Source organism: Anomaloglossus baeobatrachus, chromosome 4 (assembly GCF_048569485.1).
Source record: "Anomaloglossus baeobatrachus isolate aAnoBae1 chromosome 4, aAnoBae1.hap1, whole genome shotgun sequence".
In the NCBI taxonomy this organism is placed as follows: Eukaryota; Metazoa; Chordata; class Amphibia; order Anura; family Aromobatidae; genus Anomaloglossus; species Anomaloglossus baeobatrachus.
The window spans coordinates 506,173,333-506,191,402 of record NC_134356.1 but is presented as its reverse complement, the minus strand read 5'-3'; the positions used below and the strand labels follow the sequence as shown (position 1 = coordinate 506,191,402).

General features: G+C 44.7%; 1 protein-coding gene across 1 annotated transcript in view; it reads right to left on the bottom strand.

The window, feature by feature from the left end:
* Window positions 1-18,070, bottom strand: part of LOC142302574 (transient receptor potential cation channel subfamily M member 7-like) — a 254,559-nt gene that overhangs the window by 18,710 nt on the left and 217,779 nt on the right. Inside the window, 6 exon segments of the mRNA XM_075343678.1 lie at window positions 3,381-3,463; window positions 4,288-4,571; window positions 4,735-4,800; window positions 4,890-4,940; window positions 5,068-5,138; window positions 5,534-5,559. Coding sequence (XP_075199793.1) covers window positions 3,381-3,463; window positions 4,288-4,571; window positions 4,735-4,800; window positions 4,890-4,940; window positions 5,068-5,138; window positions 5,534-5,559 — 581 coding nt within the window.

The following is an 18,070-nucleotide window of genomic DNA, read 5'->3' as shown; positions in this document are numbered from 1 at the left end:
AATGGAAAAAAAAAAAAAGCCGATTCCATGCGCTCTGAGTGCAGCCCCTCCCATAGACAGAGCGGGTACTGCATGCAGAGCGCACGGAATAAGTGACATGTCACTTCTTAGAACGCGCGCTTCGGGCAGCAGCCGAAGCGCTGCGCTCTAATACGCCACATGCGCACGTCTCCTGCATAATCTTCATAGATTATGCTGGGGACGCAGGACGCATGCAGTTATGCTGCGGTGCAGATCGCAGCCTAACTGCATGCAAATACGCAACGTGCGCACATAGTCTAAAGCTGAGTGTATGTATGTATATATATATATGTATGTGTGTGTGTAAGTCAACTAAAGGAATCTGCACCGTCGCATTTACAATCACAACATTTTGCACAAACACCCCATGTGACTCAGGGAATGTCACAGACTATGTTATGACAGGAAAATTGAACCCGCGCTTTACAATTACTCTCCAAAAAAGTTGCCTCCATTAATGTCAATGGAACTGTGAGCTATTAGGTTATTAATAGGAGCTGTGAATGGTTGCTATAGGAACAAAATAAATTGTTAGTATAAGAAGCTTATGTGTGAGGTAATAAGATGTTGGAGGGGAGACGGATAGAGAGAGACAGAAAGAGACAGAGAGAGAGAGAGAGAGACAGACAGTCAAAGAGACAGAAAGAGGCAGACAGACAGGGAAAGAGACAGACAGGGAAAGAGACAGACAAAGACAGACAGACAGGGAAAGAGACAGGGAAAGATACAGAGACAAGTAAAGAGACAGGAAAAGAGACAGAGACAAGTAAAGAGACAGAGAAAGAGACAGTGACAGACAGGGAAAGAGACAGACAGGGAAAGAGACAGATGGGGAAAGAGACAGATGGTAAAGAGACAGAGACAAGGAAAGAGACAGAGATAAGGAGAAAGACAGAGGCAAAGAGACAGACGGGGAAAGAAAAAGACATGGAAAGAGACAGACGTAGAAAGAGACAGACCTGGAACGAGAGACCTGGAATGAGACAGACGGGGAATGAGACAGACGGGGAATGAGACAGACGGGGAAAGAGACAGACGGGGAAAGAGACAGATGGGGAAAGAGACAGACGGGGAACGAGACAGACGGGGAACGAGACAGACGGGGAACGAGACAGACGGGGAACGAGACAGACTGGGAATGAGACAGACGGGGACAGAGGCAGACGGGGAAAGAGGCAGACGGGGAAAGAGACAGACGGGGAAAGAGACAGACGAGGAAAGAGACAAACCTGGAACAAGACAGACCTAGAACCAGACAGACCTGGAACCAGACAGACTTGGAACCAGACAGACCTGGAAAGAGACAGACGGGCGAAGAGACAGACGGGGAAAGAGACAGACGGGGAACGAGACAGATGGGGAACGAGACAGACGGGGAACGAGACAGACGGGGAACGAGACAGACGGGGAAAGAGACAGACGGGGAAAGAGACAAACCTGGAACAAGACAGACCTGGAACAAGACAGACATGGAACCAGACAGACCTGGAAAGAGACAGACGGGGAAAGAGATAGATGGGGAAAGAGACAGATGGGGAAAGAGACAGAAGGGGAACGAGACAGACGGGGAACGAGACAGACGGGGAACGAGGCAGATGGGGAATGAGACAGATGGGGAAAGAGACAAACCTGGAACAAGACAGACCTGGAACGAGACAGACCTGGAGCCAGACAGACCTGGAAAGAGACAGACGGGGAAAGAGACAGACAGGGAAAGAGACAGAAGGGGAAAAAGACAGAAGGGGAAAGAGGCAGACCTGGAACGAGACAGACCTGGAATGAGACAGACCTGGTCACAAGGTCACCTGGAACAAGGTAAGTGGATGGGTAAGTATCCTGTTCGTAATGCCAAGTTTTGTGGTGTGCCGGCCTCGTGCCAGCAGCCGGCACTGCTCTGATCCGGGCCTTCAGGGGTGGTGGCTCGAGGAACTCTGGACCCGCAGGTCTCGTGGACATGCCGAATAAATGGGGGGACGTAGATGTACGGGCTAGGCCGTAGTAAGTTCGTGATGCCACCCACAGTGTGTGGAGAGGTGGGACACCACCGCTGCTGTTATGGGGCCCCCGGGGGAGATGTTGTGCAGCAAGTTGTTAACCCCTCCGTGGGCAGGGATGGTGGCCCCGGGACCCAGTGGCTCAGTGCAGGGGATGGCGACCGCAGGGGATGCTGGTGTACTCACTGTTAGTAAAACACACACGTCTCTGGTAAACCAAGGTGATGGTGGCCGGTGCCGCGGCCGGTTGCGTTCGGGTCCCTCACCCGGCTGGTGGTCTCTATCCTTTTCCTGCACTGCTTTGTGTAAGGTGGACTGTCCTAGTGTGAAACTCAGGAGTCCGCTCCCGGCTGGATGTGGCCGAAGGAGCCATGCCCGCAGACGCTGGCCCGTGGGATCTATGGGCCCTGGCGGTGACCTCTTATTCCTAATCGGTGGACTGTTGTCTTCTATGAGGGACTTTGGGTGGGACAGGACCTCTAGTCCTGGCCTCAATTGGTTAATTAACCAGTTCCGCTTGGTTCCAGTCTTGGCTTCAGGGTCCGAGTACCCCCTTTGTGCTACAGTTTCCGGGTCGGTTTTCCGTGTCGGTACTGGCGGGCTACAACCCTGTCCCGGTCCACCTCGGTTCTGCCGAGCCGTCTTCCCGTCTCCTGATGACGGAGACCACCGTCTGCCTCCTAGCCAGTGGCACCAGGGCTCCTACCCTGGTACCGTTCAACTTGAACTCTCCTGCTGGAGCTACACTTAGCTCCAGCCCACACTCCTCTCCAAACTGAACTTCAGATTCCTCTCAACTGATCTGCTGTTTTTCCCACCCCGGGCTGTCTGGACGTGTCCCAACCTCCTGGTCACGCCCACTGGTGTGTCTATCTTTCCCTAAGGGGGGGGTGACTAGGGTTTCTGGTTGGCTGTATGTTTCCTGGTGAGGGAATGGTGTAATGCGGGGGGGGCTATTTGTGGCTACCTGGTTTTGCCAGGGCGTCACACTTATATATAAATATATTTATATATTTATTTTATTTATTTTTCGTGTGCACTATTACCCCCAGTGGGAGCCATTCAAACACTGGAAGTGGCTCGCACTGGGCTGAGCATAAACCGTACCCGAGCACAGTGACGCTTACGCAAGGGGTTTGCACACGTAATTCACCCGAACTCAGAACTCCAACTCTGTTTTTTAGGAAAAGTCTGTGTTCGGTCCGTACTCCAAACACTGAACATCAGGTTCGCTCACCTTTAGTGAGAAGAGTTTACTTTTGCTTTCTAATATTTTCAGCCAACATTTTTAAAGGTTGGATAACCCTTTTAAATACTACAGCATACTATATTATGTATCAAACAACATATTGCACAAAAGCTTACCGTGGGGAGTATGCAATTGTTTTTGGTTTCATTTGATTGAAGGCATAAAGTAGTTTTTGAGCAGCTCTCTGTTGCTGGATTTCCTATGAAATGTCAGACCAAGGATGAGTTTATTATCTCCCATAAAGGGGTTGTCCGAGTTCTAAAATGCCCTTTATAAATCTATTTTCAACCCCTGACCACTTTTTAATTTTTTACCTAGTTTTAAAATACCCTACTCTTTTCCCTATACAGCTAATCCGTACATGTGCCTTTTACGTTATATCCTGTGACGTATCATTTGAGGAGACGTCATCAGGAGAATGGCCATGCACTTATTTCTCCCTACAATCAGCCTGCCTGAAGAGGACATCATCAAGGGGTTACTTACCGCAGTTTTGGAATTAATAGTGTTAATAAAAGCTGAGTGACCACAGTGCCAGCACACTTCTGTCACCGCCAGCCTGCAGCTTGTTTCTCTGAAACAAGACGTCATCAGGGGGTGGTGATAAAAGCAGTGTAAGTGACACAAGCACCGCCCCACTGATGATGATTCTTTTCAGGGTGAAGATGAGTCAGGGTGAGTAACAGCAGTGCCACCTCACAGCATCTATCAGCTCTATTGATTCTAGATGTCATCAGAGGGTAGCGATGAAAATAAGCTGTGATGTGTGACTGTAGAGCCCCCTGATGATAACCTGTTTCAGGCGAGTTGATAGAAGGGAGAAATTAGTGCAGGGCCATTCTCCCAATGACATCTTGTTTGAGACTCACCTCAAAAGAAACATCACAGGACATAAAGTAAAAAAAAACACATATAAGGACTAGCTGTAAAAAGAAAAGAGTGGGGTATTTTAAAATAAAGCAAATTAGCAGGCTAGTAGAGTAAGAAGCTAAAGACAAAATAGAATATATATATACCACTTACTCTGAGGCATAGCTGGAGCACAGTTCCTGCCTTATAAACCTCTGACCAGGTATCTACTACCTCAGGAAGGAAGGATTTGATGATGTAGAGGTGCCCAGCCTTCAGGATGTCATTCTGAGACCAAGTACATGCCACTTTCACAGCTTTTCTTAATCCTCCTCCCATCTCTTCTTTGGTAAGAACCTCTATTGCAGCATAGAAGCCATTATGTGACCAGGAGGACATGCTGTTATTTAGGATGCTGGGAGAACTCTCCTCCAGGCGATACACAGTGACCAGCTCTCCTGTAATAAGTCAGATATGCTAAATATAAATACCCATTGTAATGCATAGGGTTCAGCTGGAATATCAAATGCAGACCATTGATAATAGTGACAATGTATGCAAAAGAAATAAGTATTTTTAATTTGATTCCTTACGAAAATCTTTGATAAATCATCCACTTACCTGCTGGAGGGACAGGGGTAAAGGGAATACTCTGGGAAAGACGATACAAGTTGTTTCTTTCAATGGCTGCAGAAAGCACAAGTGACATTATTAGTTTCAGTAACTAAAGAAATACCTGCTGAAAACTATACGGTTTCCAATGAAACAATACTTACCAGAATAATAGAAAGACATATCCATGGATGTTTTGAAATTGCATCCAAAGTCTGAAGAAAAAAAAAACAGAATTGGTTCCATTTTTCTTTATTGTTTTCTTTTTTATTCCTTATATATAAATATCTTTAATAATATAATAAATCTTCTTTGTGCCTGCATTTCTAATTGTTGACCTACTTTCAAATATTTTAAAATGATACCACAAGGACCATAAGATAACATTTTCAGTTTGTAAAAGATTCTCTAATCTGTAGAAATTTGTGGGAGATATAAAATAAGTTTAGTATGCTGTTACCACACGGACTGTGAGAATGCTCAACCACATAGTGCTCCTTACTGAGGGTCCCCCTACTAGCAATCTGGGGAGATCCATTGGTAAAAACCTCACTGAACTATCACCTTAAAGGGGAAAACCCCACTCAGAAGTTGTGTAAATCCTCATGGAGTGAGCTCCTGGCTGGCAAACATAGAAAAACTCATGTCAATGTTTAGATCCTAATTCAAAAAGGCTCTCCATCCCACACTAGGGTTATTGTCTAGACTCCAAGAGCTGTCAACTATGATAGTATTATCCTCGCTGTGAACTACTCATTGGAATCTTATTTGTAGAAGAATAAATATAGGTTCTGGAAAAATGTCTTACTTATGAAGCCTCCTTTTGGAAAAGACCTAAAACAAAAATGGAGAACTTAAGTAAGTATAGCAGTTAGTAAATATCTGTCTTTATGTCTAATTTACTAAGCAACCTGTTGTGTTTTAGTGTCAAATCTATTTTTATTAATTTTTTAAAACAGAAGAAACATAACATACATTTGCAAACTGGCAGAGTTGGCTCCACACATCTGATACTGAAACAACGTAGGTCTTAGGGCTGGTCCATGGCGATCAGGTCCCAAGAGAGAGACATCTCCCCAGGTCCCCTATCAGCTATTGGTATGCAAGTAGCAACTCTCACACAACAAAACTACAGAAAACGCAAATCTGTCTAAAGATGAAACTGTGACACAAAAAGTAAATAGAAGAGAGAAGTAATAGGGGAAAGAAGGAAACAGAGGAGGGGGAAGGAGGAGGAGGGGGGAGCCAGTCCGCCCACTCAAGAGTTCCTAACAATCTCTCTGAATTCTGAGGATTCCAAGAACATGATCTACGAACCCCATACCCTGATAAATTTTTCAGTGGACCCATTCAACTCTGTCGTTAGCTCCTCCATTCTCTTAAGACCAGCCATCTCCCCCAGCGAATCCGCCAGTGTGGGACATCTAGTCTGCTTCCAATATTTGGGTATGACTATACGGCAGAAACGCAGCAGATCTCCTTTCTGCAATTTGATCGACCCTGTGAGCATAAAGAGGAGCGCCACCTTAGGGGATCTCTCCACGCTATTTCCACTCACTTTTTGGTAAACAGAAATTACCCAAGTCTCAAAATGGTTGCAATTTAGCACAACTCTACCAGACATGTAACATCGATCCTTTTTCTGTACCACATCTACAACACGTCAGACACCGAGGGGAAAATGGCATGTAATGTAGTTGGGTTGCGATATCACCGGATGAGTATTTTATAGTTCTTTTCCCTGAAGGACATGGAAAAAATGGGGTTCCTCTACCCGCCTAAACCCCAAGAATTTACAAGAATGTAACCCCAGGGAAAACTCTGTATTTCCAAAAAGGGAGGCAAGGGGGCCTTTGCCCCGAGAGAGAGAGAGAGAGTTGTGTTTTAGATCATTCTTATGCCTCACTTCATAGTTTTTAAAAATTTCTAGAGAAGCGTGAGAAGGGCCAGAGGTCTATGTGTGGTGGAGAAGGTCATAAAATGAGGTTGTTTTATTAATGGCATGTGTCATTATTTTGGTTCAAAATGAATGACTAAAAAGAGAGCCATGCTGCGTATGGAAGATCAGAGTGTCTAAGACAGAAAGGAGGATGTGCCAAATTGGTGATACATTTTGCACAGTTTCCGCCTGTCTCATCTAGGTATATAGTGTTTAAATTTAGGACACTAGTAAATTTGTCCCAACAAATTAAAAGAAGGAGCCACATGTATAATAATTAATTCCTTAACACTGTGTGCAAAAAAGTGTGCAGATGTTATTGAATACGCACCATAATACGGACATATAAGGGTATATTGCTAAAATCCCCCATTGATGTCAATAAGGTTGTAGAAATGGGCAGCAGTAATATAGAATTCTTGCAAATAAATGAGCCAATAGGTAGAAGCTATGATAGTAATAAATGTCAAAAGCTAAATTACAAGTTGTGTCAGTGAAAGTTAATGACATTTTACTTTTTGGTAAGTAATAGCTTGTTAGGTGCAATATTCTATTTAACATCAACTTTAAAATAGTCTGTGATAATTTGAATAAATGTTCTCCAATATTTAGAGATTGTAAAAAAGGGGTAAACTCACAACTTGTGGCTTGAGGAGTATCGACTGTTACGCTGCTCCTGTTTAAAATAGAAAAAAAAATATTAAAGGGAACCAGTCTGTCATAAGATTCATGCTGCTTATAGCATGGCCAGGCGGGGACTATATGGAGAGACTTGACTAATGTAATGACAACCTCGATCTTCTTAGGCCATGTTCACATGTTCAGTAATAACTAATTAGAACGGACCCAGCACCAAACCGTTTGCAAAAAAGTTATACAAACACAACTATTTGGCTGTTTTGAAAATATTGATTTTTGCAGGATCCACTTTTTTAACATTGGAGACTATCGAAAACTGATCAGTTAACTGATTGCTATTTATCTTCCATTTGAAACTAGTCCAGTAAAAAAAAAAAAAAAAAATCCTTTACAAATGAAAGAAAAATGGATGGCTAAATAGCAATCAGCTAAAGGGGTTATCTGGCTTATTTTGCTTATTTTTTTTTTATTTCACTATTGGTCTACATAGGGGCAGGTAAGTATATAGCAACTACCTACCTGCCCTGCTGTCAGCCCCTCTCCGCAGGCTCAAAACGGTCATGTGATTGCTCCTGCCATGATTTTGCTACTTCCTGTGATGTCATGTAAACAGGGGCATGAGCTTATACCCTGCCTTTGTTAACGGGCATCACAGATAACGTCATGTTGCTGCCCAGCTGCTTAGTGGGGCAGGTACAGTGCATCAGAGTACCTCCCCCTCTTCCCCCGCACCCTCCCACACATTATGTAGTGCACTGCACTTAAAGACGTGGCCACATGCGGGCCACATGCAGCCCCTTATCCTTCTTGCAGCACGCAGGCGCATGGCCTCCTTGATGATCACTGCCTGTGCTTGGGGCCCGCGCAGTCAGCACTTTATTTCAGATGACAGATTTCCGGGCGCTGCGCATATGCGAGTTCTCTCTACAGCTACTCCAATTATCATCCACCTAATCAGAGGGCAGCAGATGATCATTGGAGTAGCTGTATAGAGAGCTCGTCCCTGTGCAGCACCTGGAAATCTGTCATCTGATACAAAACTCTGTCGGCGGCGGCCCCCTGCACTGGCAGCGTTCATCAAGGAGGCTGCTGGCAGCAAGAAGCAGGAAATAGGACATTGAGGGAACAAAGGACAGGTGAGAAGAATTTGTCTTTGTTTTTTTTGTGTGTGAAGAATGGCACAATAGGGGACAATTCTACAGGATGGAGCATTGCTACAAGAAGAGGAGCAGGAAAGGGGCCATTACTACAGGATGAGCAGGAGGATGGGCACAATAATACAGGATGGGAACAAGGATGAGGCAGATGACAACTGGATGGGGACAAGGATGGGCACATTACTACATATTATAAGTGCCTATATTGTCCTCTGTAGTAATGTGCCCATATTGTCCCCTTTAGTAGTGTTCCCATATTGTCCCCTTTAGTAGTGTAGCCATATTGTTCCCTTTAGTAGTGTGCCCATATTGTCCCCTTTAATAATGTGCCCATATTGTCCCCTGTAGTAATGTGTCCATATTATCCACTGTAGTAATGTGCCCATATTGGCCTCTGTGTCCTCATTACGGTCCCCTTGTTGGCCCCTATTATGCTGTTGTTCACATACACACACAAAAAAATTATTCTCATCTGTCCTCCATTCCCACGGTGTCTCCTTACCTGCTTGTTGTCAGTACTTTACTTCAGTTGAATGTTTTGCGGTGCCGTAAATCATTCAAGTGAAGTAAAGTGGTGACGACAATCGCGGCGGCCCCTGCACTGGCCACAATCACCTAGGGGGTCTATGTGCCTGCGGTCCGCAAGAGGTGGGTAAGGAAACACAGCGGGAATGGAGGACAGGTGAGAATAATTTTTTGTGGGATCCTTACTTGTGTGTAATGCGGGCGTCACACGAGACGATCCATCATGCGATATGTCGTTGGGGGTCACAGTTTTCGTGATGCACATCCGGCATCGTTTGTGATGTCGTTTCGTATGACACCTACGAGCGTCTCAGAACAATCGCAAATCGGTTACAAATCGTGTATCGTTTACTCGTCGTTTATTTTCAAAAAATCATTTATTGTTCCCTGGGCCGGTTGTTCATCGTACCCGGGGTAGCACACATCGCTCGGTGTGACACCCCAGGAACGATGAACTGCAGCTTACCTGCGGCCGCCGGCAATGCTGAAGGAAGAAGGTGGGCGGGATGTTAACATCCCGCTCATCTCCGCCCCTCCGCTTCTATTGGCTGGCGGCTGTGCGACGTTGCTGTGACGCCGAATGTCCCACCCCCTTCAGGAAGTGGATGTTCACCGCCCACAGCGAGGTCGCTCAGCAGGTAAGTACGTGTGACAGCGATTTGCCTGTGACGCACAAACAACCAAACAACGGGGGTGGGTACGATGGCTCGATAGATAGTATCGTGTGACGCCCGCATAAGTCGAGGAGAGCGTTTTCAGCATAAAAAAAGGGGCTGAAAAACTCGGGTTTTCTTCTTTGTGTGTGTTTGTATGTATACAAACACACACACGATGCACACATATATCTACTATAGACTCACAGTAGGTGTTAGGGATGAGGAACATGTAACAACTCTATCTATTACCATTGTGTATGTTATGTGAGGTGGATGATGCTGTAACTGATGAAAGAAGCAGGATCACAGCTCTTTTATTTCCAATGCTGGAGTGATGAAAAGTCAGTGCTGGGTAGAATAGTGACAGCTAATGAGTGTGTAGAGGGCAAGGCAGAGGGCAGGGTTGGACATTAAGGCCGGATGGTGCCAACTCAGACTATGAAGTTCGGCATTCAAGCACAAGAAGATGTCAAGTTTGCTTGAGCTGCAGGTAAATAAAGTAGCTGCAAAGAATAAAATGATACTTCAAGAGGAAAAAAGTTAGAAAAAAAATGTAGGGGTTCTTTAGATGACAATACAGCACAGATTAGCTTAAGAAAAAAGTTGGAGTTTATGGTCAGACAACTTCTTTAATGGATCTTTTTTCCATAGACTCCCATGTTACAAAAAAATAGATGCTGCAAAAATCAATATTTTCAAAATGGCCAAAAATCGTGTGTTTCTCATCCTATAGTCCACGGCTGGCTTTTCAAATTATGTTTTCTCCAAAATACAGCAGTTCTTCAAAGAAAGATGTACACTTGGTTGCAATTGTGCAGCCAGGCTCTGATTTATGCTGCCCTTGGTTTAGGCAGTATTAGTCTAGTTACTGGATACTATTAAAATAATGTACCATGGTGGCAGGCTTATCTCCAGGCGTATCAGGTATATTATCCAATATAATGAGGTCATATTGTGAAATAAGTGTTCAGACGCTATACCAACCTTTAGTAATGCTGCTGTGGAGTCTGTCTGGTACAGGTCTTCACATGACATTGACCTACCATCCAAATCAACTACATCGGAGAGAATAATGCCAGAAAGAAAATCAAACAGATTATTGGAACTACTTTTCAAAAGAGCATTTACCGTAATGCTTGACGTAATTATTTTTTTAAAAAAACAATATAATTTAATCATTTTGTACTGATGGTAAATTCTATAATAGATCTTGATAGGTTTCGATCGCAATTTTCTCCTAGGCTCCTGCACAGTGTCTGAGTCTTCCATATGGTGTAAATAATGGGAAAAAAGCATCTTCATCAAATGGCAACTGCATCTTGCACTTACACAGAATTTGCTTTGAATGGATTTATTAACGTCCCTTTGAATTTAATGATGTAGTTGTCTTAGCAAACTCGACACATCATTTTTGAGATTTCTGGATACACAGGATCAAAGGTGAAGATTCATTTGGCACTTGGAGGTGAATGAGAACAAAGCAAAGTTCTTTGCATGACTTATTTTGTACTGATGCAGAGTATTTGGCTACGTTCCCACATTGAATATTTGGTAACATTTTGATCTTGTAGATTCTCCAGCATTTCTTCTCCTATTATGTACATTTTTTTTTGTTTTTTTAGATTTTTTTTTCCCATTACAATTTTTAATGCATTTTTAACGTGCTTTTATGTTTTTCACACTGTGATTTTTGTCTTTCTTTAGTACGTCATGTTACAAATAATGCTGCTCTGTTTTGGATAATTCCTGATATTTGGCTTTGATAAACCTTTATTTATACAGTCATGTGTGGATTACATGCATTTTTAGTGCACTTTCACAGCAGAAATGCACTAAAAATGATATTGTTTTTTACCTGCAAAATTTCTGCATCTAGTGCAATTCTATGGGGAAGATCTGCACACTAAATTCAGAAATCGGTATATTGCGGGTAAGAAACATGCACTACAGTACAGTTTATGTTAAAAAAAAAAAAAAAACAGCGGACATGCGATTTCTGTAAATCCTAGCCACTTTGCTGGAACTGTAGGAGGTTGCGTCTTTGACACTGTGAGAATACGCAATGTGAAAAACTCACCAAAAACTCATTGCCGAAAATTAGAACACAGCCTTACAGTCCAGAAGATTCACAATTCTGCAAACTTCAGAACTAAAGTCTCTAAAATTGCTATAATTTGTTAATGTACAGGCACAGTCAGCTCTGTACAATATTATGATGTAAGAAAACAGTATTAGGCCTTGTGCGTACTAGATGGAATTTCCCACGGATTTCCTGCATGTTTCACTGCAGAAAATGTTCATAACATCTCTGCAGTGATTCACCAGCAAATCCTATGGGAAAAATAAATGCTGTGCGCACTAGGCGGATTTTGACAGCTGCATGTTTTGCTGCGGGATTCCCGCAGCAAAAACAATTGCATGTCAATTCTTTTCCGCAGGTAGCTGCGGGACTGGCTACCGGAGGAATCTCCAGTAATACCAGGCCTGGCCGTGGTTACCTGCACTGAACTCCGGAGCTGTCATCTGAGCTCCGAAGTGTAGCGTAGACTAAAGTGTGAGCACCGAGTGATTGATTCCCCGGTGATTGCAGTTTAGTTCAGGCAGGGTTGATCTCCAGAGCTCAGATGACAGCTGTAGAGAGGCCGGGCTGCACTCCGGAGCTGTCACCTGAGCTCCGGAGATGCAGCCTTAGACCTAAAACAGGCTATAATGCAGCAGTGTGCTGGTAAGGAATGCATTTACAATAGTCAGCATAACCAAACACTTTAATCCCTTCTCCATGGAGCCAATTTTAATTTTTGTGCTTTTGTTTATTTGCCCTTCATCCAAGCGCCTTTTTTTTATTTATTTTTTTATTATTCAGTCTACATAGCTGTATGATGGCTTGTGTTTTGCAGGGCAGGTTGTAGTTTGGAATGATACCATGGAAAACAGAAAAAAAATCCCAGTGCAGTGAAAAATCGACATAAAAGATACAATTCCAAAACTGTTTTTGGAGTTTATTTTTCCCGGTGTTTATTATGTGGTGACAATTACTTGGCTTCATGAGTGTCCAGGTCAGTACAATTATGGCAATACCTATCTTGTCTAGTTGTTTGTATTTTAGTGGTAAAAAAAAATTGTGATTTATAAAAAAAAATAATACATTTTTTCTTTTTACCTGTGTCACCATTTTCCAGGACCAATAACTTTTTTATTTTTATGTAATTTTTTTCTGATTCAGAGCTTATTTTTAGGGGGCAAGCTAATTTTATTATCATTTTGGGATAGATACAACATTTTGATTGCTTGTTTTGTTTTTTCAGCATTGCGCGACCAAAAAAGCACAATTTTGAGTTTTTTATTTTTGTCTGTATACAGTGTTCACCAATCTGGATAATTAATTTTATATTTAAATAAATTGGACTTTTATATCAAATTTGTGTATCTTTTTTAATTTTTAAATTCTTTATTTTTAATGGGGGAAAAGTGTGGCAATTAAAATTTTATTTTACTCAATCTTTAGTTTCTCTGGATTCTTTATACACCTTAGGGGACTTAAGCGGGCTTTACACGCTACAACAAATCTAACAATGTGTCGGTGGGGTCACGTCGTAAGTGACGCACATCCGGCATCATTAGTGTTGTTGTAGCGTGTGACAGCTACGTGCGATTGCGATTGAATGTAAAACCGTTCATCGCATGCACGTCGTTCATTTCCTTAAAATTGCACGTCGGGTTGTTCAATGTTCCCGAGGTACCACACATCGCAGTGTGTGACACCCCGGGAATGATGAACAGATCTTACCTGCGTCCCACAGCTCCCGCCGGCTATGCAGAAGAAGGAGGTGGGCGGGATGTTTATGTCCCGCTCCTCTCCGCCCCTCCGCTTCTATTGGCCGGCTGCCGCGTGACGTTGCTGTGACACCAAACGTCCCTCCCACTCCAGGAAGTGGATGTTCGCCGCCCACATCAAAGTTGTATGGAAGGGATGTGTGACGGCAAATAATCGTTTGTGCGACACGGTCAACAAATTTAACGTGCCGCACATATGATGGGGGCGGGTACGATCGCATACGATATCGTATGTGATATCGTAAAGTGTAAAGCAGGCTTTAGACATCGGCTAGTAACTTTTACTAAACTGAACAAAAATAAAAAAGTAACAGTTTTCTTTTACCTCTCATATTTCATGAGCCGAACTCTAAAGGGTATTTTACATGCTGCGACATCGCTAGCAATCTCGTTAGCGATGTGAAATTCTAGATCGCAAGTCTACAATTTCACATCGCTAATGAGATCGCTAGCGATGTCGCAGCATGTAAAGTAGCCTTAAGATCTAAGGGGTACTTTGCACACTATGACAGCGTCGAAATCATATGATCGGTGTAACGTCGGTCATTTCCATAATTTCGGAAGGACCGATGTTACAATGTTGTTCCTTGTTCCTGCGGCAGCACACATCGCTATGTGTGAAGCCGCAGGAGCGAGGAACATCGCCTTACCTGCGTCCCGGCTGCAATGAGGAAGGAAGGAGGTGGGCGGGATGTTTACGTCCCACTCATCTCCGCCCCTCTGCTTCTATTGGCCGCCTGCCGTGTGACGTCGCTGTGACGCCGCACGACCTGCCCCCTTAGGAAGGAGGCGGGTCGCCGGCCAGAGCGACGTCGCAGGGCAGGTAAGTGCATGTGAAGCTGCCGTAGCGATAATGTTCGCTACGGCAGCTATCACAAGATATCGCAGCTGCGACGGGGGCGGGGACTATTGCGCTCGGCAACGCTACCATCGGCTTGCGATGTCGTAGTGTGCAAAGTACCCCTAAGACTTTTTCTATGTACACAAAAGGCCTTTTGTGTCTCAAATATCGTTCACAAATTTGACTAAATCTGTGTTAGTGAGCGCTTATCCTTCGTCATGATAATCCATCCATTTTACAGGTGTGGCAAATCAAGATGCCGATTACAAAGCATGACTATTGCACAGGTGTGCCCTAGGCTGGCCACAATAAAAGGCCACTCTAAAATGTGTAGTTTTATAATATTGCCCACTCAAGTCAGTTACGACGAGCATGAAGATAAGCTTCCCTCAGACAGTTTCTGACGGTTTGTGCAGAAACTCTTTGGTTAAATTCGATGCAGCAGCAGTCCGGGTGACTCAGATGACCTTGGGGGTGAATATGCTGGATGTGCAGGTACTGGGCTGGTGTGGTTGCACGTGATCTGTGGTTGTGAGGCTGGTTGGATGTACTGCCAAATTTTCTGAAACGCTTTTGGAGATGACCCATGGTAGAGAAATGAACAGTAAATTCACAGGCAGCAGCTCTTGTGGACATTTCTCCAGTCAGCATACCAATTGCACACTCCTTCAAAAGCTGTGAGATCTGTGCACATTTTAGACTGGCCTTTTATTGTGGCCAGCCAAAGACACACCTGTACAATAATGATGCTGTCTTATCAGCATCTTGATATGCCACACCTGTGAGGTGGATGAATTATCTCAGCAAAGAATAAGTGCTCACCAAGACAGATTTTTACAAATTTGTGAACAATATTTGAAAGAAAAAAGCCTTTTGTAAACACAGAAAAAGTCTTAAATCTTTCAGTTCAGCTCATCAAAAATAAGAGCAAAAACAAAACTGTTGCGTTTATATTTTTGTTCAGTATATATATACTGCACTACATTAGTATTACTGTATATAGCACAGATCACAGTGTTCATTGAAGCCAGCCACAGGCTGTGTTTCAATGGAGTACTGTAATGAAAATACGGGGGTCTTCAGTAAACTCTCATCTGCCGTAACAAGCCATTGGCATGCCTCAATAGGATTGCGGTGGTGAGGTGAGAGAGGGGCCATGGGCTTGTAGAACAGCATGTTCCTTGGCTGCACACTGTAAGGCGGGCTTTGCACGTTGCGACATCGCAAGCCGATGCTGCGATGTCGCACGCGATAGTCCCCGCCCCTGTCGCAGGTATGATATCGTGTGATAGCTGGCGTAGCGAAAATTATCGCTACGCCAGCTTCACATGCACTCACCTGCCCTGCGACCGTCGCTCTGGCCGGCGACCCGCCTCCTTCCTAAGGGGGCGGGTCGTGCGGCGTCAAAGCGACATCACACGGAAGGCGGCCAATAGCGGCGGAGGGGCGGAGATGAGCAGGATGTAAACATCCCGCCCACCTCCGTCCTTCTGCATAGCCGCCGGCGGCAGGTAAGGAGATGTTCCTTGCTCCTGCGGCTTCATACACAGCGATGTGTGCGGCCGCAGGAACGAGGAACAACATCGTACCTGTCGCGGCACCGGCATTATGGAAATGTCGGTGAATGCAACGATGATACGATAACGTTTTTGCGCTCGTTCATCGTATCATCTAGCATTTACACAGTGTGATGTTGAAAGTGACGCCGGATGTGCGTCACTTTCGATTTGACCCCACCGACATCGCACGTGCGATGTCTCAACGTGCAAAGCTGCCCTAAGGCTAGGTTCACACACTGCGTTTTTTGACGCTGCGTTTTTGTGCGTTTTTTCCGGCAAAAAACGCACAAAAACGCAACCGCGTCGAAAAAACGCGGCTAAAAACGCACGCGTTTTGACGCGATTTGGTGCGTTTTTTTGCTGCGTTTTGCTGCGTTTTTGCTCACTGCGTCTTTATGCGTTTTTTATCAGTGAACAAAAAAAAGGTCTGATGTCATTTCCTTCTTCAATATGTTCTTCATTCTCCACTAGTGTATGCAGAAGAGCAGACAGCTGCAGAACTACAAGGCTCAGCATACTCCATCCAATAGTGTATGAAGGAGAGCAGACAGCAGCTGCAGAACTACAAGGCTCAGCATGCTCCATCCAGGACTGTATGCTGGAGGGAGAGTCAGGGGGAGCAGACCTACAAGGCTCAGCATCCTCCATCCAATAGTGTATGCAGGAGAGCAGACAGCAGCTGTCGAACTACAAGGCTCAGCATCCTCCATCCAATAGTGTATGCAGGAGAGCAGACAGCAGCTGTCGAACTACAAGGCTCAGCATCCTCCTTCCAGGACTGTATGCAGGATTTCTTTGCCCCCCCAAACAAAAAAAATGACGTGGGCTTCGCCATATTTTTGTATGCTAGCCGGGTACAGCAGGCAGGTACGGGCTGCCCCCAACCCCCAGCTGCCGATTTGTACCCGGCTAGGAACCAAAAATATAGAGAAGCCCTTTTTTTTAATTATTTCATTAATTTCATGAAATAATTCAAAAAAAAGAAATGACGTGAGCTTCGTCTAATTTTTGTGTCCAGCCAGGTACAACTAGGCAGCTGGGGATTGGAATCCACATTGCAGGGTGCCCATGCTTTCTGGGCACCCCCGCTGCGAATTGCAGTCCACAGCCACCCCAGAAAATGGCACTTTCATAGAAGCGCCATCTTCTGGCGCTGTATCCAACTCTTCCAGCTGCCCTGATGCCGGGTGGCTCACTGGGTAATAATGGGGTTAGGGCTAGCTGTATATTATCAGCTGGCCCTAAGCCCGAAATTCATGGTGTCACGCCAATATTAGACATGGCCACCATGAATTTTTAGTAAAGATAAAAAAAACACAACACACAGAAAAATATTTTTATTAGAAATAAAACACAACACAATTAGTGACTCCATCTTTATTGAAATAAAGAACCCCCCCCTCCGCAGTAATCCTGGGTCAAGGGTCCCGCGCCGTCCAATCCGGATCCAATATCATCTGATCGGTTTGCTGGAAGGCAAAGCGATCAGATGATGTGTCAGGATCAAGTGCCTGAATCACATCACACATCAGCTGATTGTATAAACGGCTTTTATACAATCAGATGATTCATCGGTGCAAAAAAAAAAAATACTCACTTATGTGCTGATTACCGGCAGCTACTACAGCGAGTCTGATCCTGTCCGATCGCTGCAGCAGCTGCCGGTAATCAGGGATGAAGTCTCCTGACGCATCCGCTGACAGGTTAAGCCGGCCGGCCGCTGGCGTCACCCCGAGACTTACGATCAGCTGATGCGTCAGGTGACTGCATCAGGTGATCCATCGCCAGGTCCTGCATCCTGCAGGCATACGTACCCGGGGAGACTGCACACACCTGGAGCGGCGGTACTGGGAGGAGGAGTTGGGAGCGGGCATGGCACCGGGAGTCTGCAGACAAGTGAGTATGACTTTTTTTTTTTCTACTGTTCACTTTTGTTTTCGCAGCCGCTTCCACCTCCCGCCCGTACATGACGCCGCACGGCAGCATACATGCACAGGATGGGAGGTGGAAGCGGCGGTGACGGTACCGGGAGGATTCACGCTTCTGTGTTTACTGACAGAAGGAATCCTCTTCCTGTACATGTCACTTTACTACCCACCTCCTGCGTTTATAGCTGCGTTTTTGGTCTTAGAAACGCACTAAAATACACCAAAACGCACCTATTTGCGTTTCTCATTGCGTCTTTCAACATCCCA